Here is an 8,139-nt window from a genome sequence, read left to right on the forward strand (position 1 = left end):
TGAACTAGCGAAGCTTCCTGGTGACCTGGTAATTTTGGGAAGAATTAAGTGAGTTCACAGGAAGTAGGTGAAACGAAAAGAGAGCCTGTTTTCATCACCTCTGAGCTTCTGGTTACGGGCAGGGCTTAGCTTCGGATGAGTCAAGTGGAGGAAGGGGTGGGGGAAACTGTGTGAGGAGTGGACTTGGGAAGGAGACGGTGGAGGACAGCAGACGTCTAAGGGTTCACGATACCCCCCCCAACACCCTGATTTGCTCAACCTGGGACAGACTTTACTATGGGACAGAGGGTTCATCTCCACCTCCCCTCCCACAGCACAGGCTGCACAGGAAGACCACCACATCCCTCCTCCGTGGAGGCAGCAGTGCCCTGACAGCCTTCCAGCGTTTCTTGTTGCCCTGAGCCTTCCTGGGCTGCAGAGAGATGATTCATGACTATGACGTACCCATATGTCATCCCCCTCAGACGATGCTTGGATTCACATCCCTTACGTTAGTGTTTTCACTAACCTTTGAGTAGGCTAACGAGCAGTGCTCCCATTAGTTGAGCCCCATCTACGTGCTGGGTGCTGTGCACAGTGCTTCATGTGCAGCAGCTCAATCAAACATCATGAAGAAAGTGAGGCTCAGAGAGGCTACAGGAACCACATGATCCAGCACTTGTATTCTTTGGTATTTACTCAGATGAAAACTTCACTCCATACACAAACCTGCACGTGGACGTTTATAGCAGCTTATTCATAATGGCCCAAACTTGGAAGCAACCACGATGTCCTTCAGTAGGTGGGCCGAGAAGTAAATCATGGTACCTTGGGACAGTGGATTATCATTCAGTGCTAAAAACAAAGGAGCTATCGAGCCATGAAAAGACAGGGAGGAACCTTAAATGCACATTACTCGGTGAAGAAGCCTATCTGAGAAGGCTCCGTAGGATATGAATCCAACTATGTGACATTCTGAAAAAGGCAAAACTATGGAGACAGTAGAAAGACCAATGGTTGTCAGGGCCGCGCAGGCTGAGCGGCCATGGCTCACGGGCCCAGCCACTCTGCGGCACGGAGCACAGAGGATTTTGAGGTCAGTGAAAATATTCTGTGTGATACTATAATGGTGGATACACGTCACTGTACGTTTGTCAAAACCCACAGAATTGTACACCACCAAGAGTGAACCTTAATGTCAACTGAAGACTTCGAGTGATAATGCCTTTGGGTGACGATGTAGGTTCATCAGTTGTAACATCGGGGCAGGATGTTGATGGTGGGGAAGCTCTGGACTGGGGAGATGGGGATATAGAAGTCTCTGTAATTTCTGCTCAGCTTTGCTGTGAACCTAAGACTGCTCTAAAAAATAATCTACATTAAAACATTTCAGTGCCTGTCCAAGGTCCAGCCTGAGTGGAGAGTGGAACTGGGACCCAGTGCAGAGCTCTTTAACCCCAAATACCCTGATCTTCACCATCACGCGATCCCACCTCAGTGTAACCTTTCATATTATACTTCACAGATACTTTTGTTTGTAATTCACGGTGACTGTATGATGTGGGCGTTAATCCTATTTTCTAGGTAAGGAAATAGGCTTCAAGAGGTTAGCTAACTTACGAGTTGGGTGGGTGAGCAGCTGAGTCAGAACTTGAATTTAGGTCAGCTGACTTGCAACTCTGTACTCTCAGATAACACCTTGATCCCCCTGATCCAGAAACTCATCTGACCTAGAAACACGCAGAGTGGTGTCCGCACTGATTGCCTTCACCTCCCAGCTACTACGTGACATTCGCAAGATGTTGAGTTATTCCATGAGCTGCTAGCGGTGGAGGGATCCCCGTGTATCACAGGACTTGGGTCATTCTCCACCAAGGCAAGATGCCATTGGTCCACACCCAGAATAAAGGGGTGTGTGTTACATGGAGAGAGAAGGGACAAGGGAGGTGACTGGGCTTGTGTGCTGGGAAATTGAGATGCAGGACCAGCACCTCCCGCCTCACCCCAGAGGCCGCGGCTCTTCTTCCCACTGACATAACGGGCCGCCTCGTGGGTGGCCAGACCTCCTGGCTGCAGGGGAAAGCTCGCGGTAGGAATGGAGAGGCCCTTTGGAAACACTGGGAGCATTCAGAACTCCCTTCTCCCTAGGTCCCCTCCCTAACGGGAAGTTTGACAATGCCCTCTTCTCCTCTGTACACTGAGAACTTCCCCGATTGAAATCCTGACCACATGCTGGGCTCCCCCTCTCCTCTTTCTTTCCTCTGATTCCAGGCCACACTCCTTTCCCTGTTCTCTCCTAGGAAGGGAGGAGATGAAGGGTGCCCCCCCCCACCGTCTGTCTGTCAGGTTGGTGCCTTCTTTCTTGACCAGTCTACGCTCTGGCCCACCGATTTCACTGCTCTATGAGGGGACAGCCTTCGAAATAGTGAAATGTTGAGCACACAGCCACCCTGCTGCAGAAAAACAACTCAAAACTTAAGGTGATAACCACAGGGGTTGCCAACATGGAGTCGGGCAGGTTGGACACTGCCCAAGGGTGCCTGGCACCGGGGGTGAGTGGTGAGTGGGGTCTGAAATAGAAACCTTGGTATCTTCACCGGGCTGCACTCCCTCAGCCCAGAGGGGCATCTAACGAACACAGACGTGCCAAGCTGCCTGAGGTATTTTAAAGGCGGTGGTGATCACTGTTGTAATCGGCATTGCTGTTGTTATTTTTAGTCCTAATACTTGACCCAGCATGGAAAGAGGCTGAGCTTGGGAGTCAAGGCCCTGGGTTCCATGTAACTTTTCCACTTATAGGAGGTAAGGACTTTGTAAGTCTCTTGGCCTCAATTTACCCAAAATGCTTCCAAATACATATTTTCATTGACTTTCAGAAAAGAAAAAGAAAAAAAAAGTAAAACTCTGTAAGGAAAGTAAAGCTTGAACTACCAGTCCCATTTCACAGAGGCAGAGTTAGGTGATTTGCCCAAGGTCACCAAGTTAGTAAGTGGTGGAGAAAGCATGGGACCTGGGTCTTCTCTTTTGGTTCCAGCCTACCTCTCTCCAGCACCCACCACCCCCGCTCCAAACCCGCCACTGTGTAGCAAACCTGCACACACTAGTGTGACATCTGAAGCACTCTCACATTTGTTATCTTATTTGAGTCTTAAAATGAACCAGACAAAGAAGACAGTGGATGTGTTTAGGGCAGGTCCTGCTGATATCTTGTTTAATCCAACAGTAGGGGGATGAGTGTCCAGAATTAGCCACGAACACAGTGAATGAACACAATTCATGGGCCATTCGCTAAACGATTCTCTCTTATTTTTGCACAGCCCTTTGCAGTTTAAAATGTCCTTCCAAACATAATATTTGAAGCTCTCATTGGCTCTCCCACACAACCCAGGAAGGAGCCGGGGCAGTTCAGACCGACGAGGGTGCGGCTGTGAGAGGAGTGCGCTGACGCCTCAGCTCACCCAGCTGCAGGGGCAGAAGCGCAGGTCAGAATCAGACATTCTGGTGCCTAACCAGCGCCCCGCCCAGGGCTCCCTTCTGCCTGGAGCCATGCCCTAACCTATTGGTTTTCAGAACGCTTGAGGGCTTCCTGGAGGTGACTCCAGGGCTTCCCCCTGAGGTTTGTGTGTATGGGGGTGGGGGAGGGGATCATTTGCGTCTGCTCTAATAATATTAAGTTTTTAGTAGATAATGCATACATAGTGAACAGACTTCAGAATATGTATTTATTTGGCCAAACACACGTGTGGGTGCTTGGCCCTATGCCAGTATGCCAGACAGAGGCAGGATCCGCGTGCGGTGTGGAAGCTTGATTAGAGAGCGCTCTTGGGATGGACATCTGTGGAAGGAAGGGAAGGAGGAAGCAGGACTGAAGTGAGGGGAGAGCTGCGGGCTGGTGCAGCGGCAACAAAGGCCTCCGCCAACACCGTGGGGAGCTCGGAAGCTGGGGTGGACCTTCAGAGTCGGATTGAGTGGTGGTGATGGTACAGGGCTTTCCACCTCCGCATCCACGAGTCATTGGATGCAGGTTGCCCTGGGAAGAGGGTGTCATTTGGGGCGAGGCAACTCTGCCACCAAGGCAACTCTGAAGGGGGTTCTCAGCTGGCAGCACTTCCAGCAGCTGCGGGAGTAAGTTCTTTAGTCCTGAAGCGGCATCTGGGCTGCTCAGCACAGCATCTTCAATGGTCTATCTTTTGTGCCACTCAGACCCACTTCTTCTTAGAAGTTCTGGAAGCAGCTCGTCCAGAATTCTGGTGGTCTCTTTTCCTGGGAGACACTTACAAGAGGAAATGAGACAAACCCCAGCTGGTCTCAGGGCCACATCCATGCTCATATCTTCATCCTTGTTGCCCACACCCTCAGCCAGCCCTTCTACTGGTCTCAACAGCTTCCCTGGTATTGTGACCCAGATAGACCCTCATCCCTGAGGCATTTGAGTCTCTTCAATGCTTTTCTAAGCCCATGACTGCTTCATTTTCCATATACTGTCAAGATTGGGGCAAAGAGTAGCAAGGGCACCCAAAGGAATGGCCTGGTGCCCTCACTTCTCCTCCTGCGACCATGTCAATCACCCCTGCCAGGACGGTGAGTCTGCTTCTTACTTTCCAGCCCCATCACTCACTCACTCTCTCTACCTCTCTCTCTCTACCTCTCTCTCTCTCTCTCTCTCTCTCTCTCTCTCTCTCTCTCTCTCTCTCTCACACACACACACACACACACACACACACACACACACACACACACACACACACACACACACACACACAGCTGTAGCTTATCATTCAATGGCCCTTCTGTGATCCCAGGTAGAAGTTCCCCTTTAGAAAACCCATTGGATGAAAGCAACAGGTTTTTCTACTTTTTCTTTCATTACAATTTTGACACACCTTACTTGGGTTTCTTTCTAAGTAAGAATCAGCCGGCCTCCTCTATCATTTTCTTCTAGGCCCTTCCAGGCTCCAGAGACACTTCTGCTCCCAAGTTTCTTTGCCGGAGCCCCTCAGAGCAGAGGCCCCCAGGCCCCACTGGAGGTGACTGCTTTCGCTTCCAGGGGCTGCTCTTGCCTGTCCCAGAGCCTGTGGCCTCACCCTCGGGCCCTGGTGCGGAAGGCATTCTTTCAAGGGCTCCAAGTATTTTTAATCATCCGTGTTTATGGGACCTAGAATGGGGCAGGGCTCAGTGGGCGCTCTGTGGTTTTTTTCTTTTTCCTGGACAATCAGCTGGGATTGTCAGGAATTCCAGGCTGTGTGTATTTACGGAAGGCCATGGGGTCCTGAGAGAGGAAAGTGACATGCTGACCTCCCTTCCCATGAGCCCCTGGGAGCCTAGAGCCTTCTCCTTTCCGCTCCCCAGAGCCTGGGGCCCCAAACCTAGGACACCATCCGGGGGCAGGGGCGTCACTGAGATGTGCAAGGAAGGGAGGGGAACTTGGCCGCAGAGCCTCTAATCTGGGGTGTCACCCACCTCTGCCCCTGCCCAGTCGGCAAGTATTTCCAGAACATCTCTTGTGGGCATGCAGTGCTTTCCTCAGCCTGGGGAAACTGCTCAACTCAGGGCCACTGAAGGAGGGAACCAAGAGACAGAGAAACCGGTACAGCTCTGAAGGCCAGAGGCACCCAGTAGATGCTCGCGAAGGGAGCGATTATTCCCGGCCCATATCCATAGCCTATTGCCAACTCTCTATGTGAGCTTCTTTCATTCCAGCCCCACCTGCAGCTCCCCCGGGCCACAGGGCAGCCCCCCCAGAAATGTCAGTGAGCTGCAGCGTGGGTCTGAGAAGCACGTGGCTGACCACCACCTCCCTCCCCGCCAGCCCCAGGATATTTTTGCAGGGTGCTTACCAGTCTGGGCCCAGCCAAGATCTTCTTTTACCCAGTAATCCTGCTGGCAGACAGGTGTGAAAGGAACCGAAAGCAGACATCACGGTCTGTTGATTTAATTATTGCTCTTCGGAGCAGCTGAGGTTTGGTCTGGAACGCTCCTAATGGCAGGTCTGTCTGCGGAACAAGGGCAGACATTGTGAGATTGAAACGGGGGCTTGACAAGCCACAGCTGACAGCACTGTCAGAGCAGCCGGTCAGGGCGGACTCCTCTGGCTTTGACACCCTTTCCTCGTGCCTCAGGTGTGGGCCGTGGTGCTCAGATGAGCTCCCGTGCTGGCCAGGAGGAGCCTGCAGCCAGGATGGGGAGGACGAGGCAGGGACACCTCCTCGGGGGACGCTGAGCCGTACGTTGCACGGCCCAAGAGGTGCGTGTCCTTTTCTTTATTCACTCAACAAACATTTGTTAAGCACCTATATCATTTGCGGAACGTTGTTCTTCCCTGGGGATACAATGGTGAGCAGGGAGCCACAATGGTGAGTGGTCAAATGCCCCGTCTTCCTGGAACTTTTGTTCTCTGTTGCCCTTCGTCTGGTGCCCCTGTGTGGCCATGAGTTTGCAGATGAGAGGAAAGCTTTTCAGGTGCAGAGTCTCCGAGAACAAGCGTCTTGCAGAACGCGGCCCCAGGCCTGACGTTATGCCGGTGTGGGCCCTGGAAGACCCCAGTGAAGTGTGGTCCTGTCAGCATCCTTCAGGCAAATCCTGCCTCCTCAGGCGCCGGGGGAATGGCTGGCTGTTCGTGCTGCCCCAGGTGGCCATTTCTGAGGGCCTGTGTTTGGTGGGGGAAGGGCAAACCACGGGAGGAAAACCGTGGGCGAGCGAGGCCATGCCCCAGGGTGTTTGTGTAGAATGAACTGACAGGAGTAGCGATCTATCCATTTGTCTTTGAGCTGTTCAGAGACTGCGGGTCAAGGTCTTTGTCGGGGTCTTTGTTGGCACCGTAGTGCTCCAGCCCGGGCCACCGTAACCCTCACCTTCCACCCGAGCCCGTGTGAGACAGCCATGCCGCCTCCGCGTGGCCTGTTCAGGACATGTTTGACTGCCCGCGGCCCTGATGGCGTTGCTCTCGCGCCCTCAAACCCGCAGTCTAGTGTGGCTGAGTGGTGAAGGGCTGTGAAACAAGGGTGTTTTCAGCAGCGAAAGGATTCAGACGGGGCACTTGATCACTGAAGGATCAGTCAGCCTATGCCTTTCCTCTCTGGTTATCTCAATTTACAATCCTATTTTCTTCCGTCACAGGCATTTATTTAAAGCAATATCAAGGGTCCCACTCTGTGGCAGGCGTTGTGTTTACATGGATTGTTTCATTTAATCTTCCAGTCTTGTGAAGAAGCATGATGAAACCTTATCTTACAGAAGAGGGAACTGAAACTTAACAAGGAAGGAAGTTTGCCCAGCATCCCCCAGCTAGTTACGGGGTTTGACCCTCATGGGCTGGCCTTGGAGCTCCTGCTCTTAACCTGCACGCTGCGGACCCTCCAGGCCAGGTGATGCCCATGGCATGCTTGTCTCATTCATGGTCAAGGCTGAGGGTCAGCCTGGAACCTGTCATTCAGTTAGTTCTGGAAGGTGACTGATTTTCTTGTCTCTTCCTTTCAAGACCTAGGGCTCTGCCTCTCCATACCTGAGGGTGAAATCTGCCCAGGCCCCAAACCCAGTGGTCCCATGGCAGTCACCTGCTGCTCCTATGTCCACCATCCTAGGTGCCCTCCAAGGGGACCACAGAGATGGGGGAGGGGTGGTTGTATCTACAACTACCCATGGAGCTCTGCTCCCATGCTCACTCTCTGTGTGATCTTGAGCAAATTGCTAACCTCTTTAAGCTTCAGTTTCCTCATCTGTGAAATGGAATTGAAATGAGAACTTACCTCTGAGTCTGTTGATAGATTATATGAGTTAACTCACAGTATGCATTTAGCAGAGTCTGGCGTATAATAAGCACTCAATAATTATTATCTACTAGAGGTCCACATTCTGTTATCTATGATTCTGAAGTCAAAAAGCTCTGAAAATTGTGTGGTTGGTGTCGAAACTCATTTGGAAGTAAAACCTCTCCTGATGTGGAATGCAGCTATGTTTAGAAATACTAATGAGGTGCTGCTTTGGACACGGCTGGGGTTGTTACAGGATATATCGTATGTGCACCACATCACCCTTCTGAAATCTGAAGAATTCTGAATTCTGAAACACACCTGGTTCTGAGAGTTTAGGATAAGGGGTTGTGAACCTGTATGGCTTTTAAAAGCAGAGTCAGTATGGCCCCTAAATGAGTCTCAGTAGTGG

The 8,139-nt window shown here is 51.6% G+C and overlaps 1 protein-coding gene across 1 annotated transcript in view; it reads left to right on the forward strand.

Annotated features, from left to right (window-relative positions):
- The window catches only part of XDH (xanthine dehydrogenase), a gene marked incomplete at its 5' end in the record, with an annotated part of 51,687 nt that extends 45,086 nt beyond the window's left edge, over positions 1-6,601 (forward strand). Inside the window, one exon of the mRNA XM_079940778.1 lies at positions 6,099-6,601. Within this exon, the coding sequence (XP_079796904.1) occupies positions 6,099-6,122 (24 nt within the window). The 3' untranslated portion in view covers positions 6,123-6,601. The remainder of the gene's footprint in view (positions 1-6,098) is intronic.
- Between the last annotated feature and the right edge of the window lie 1,538 nt (positions 6,602-8,139).

Source organism: Stenella coeruleoalba (assembly GCF_951394435.1).
Source record: "Stenella coeruleoalba genome assembly, chromosome: 13".
In the NCBI taxonomy this organism is placed as follows: domain Eukaryota; kingdom Metazoa; phylum Chordata; class Mammalia; order Artiodactyla; family Delphinidae; genus Stenella; species Stenella coeruleoalba.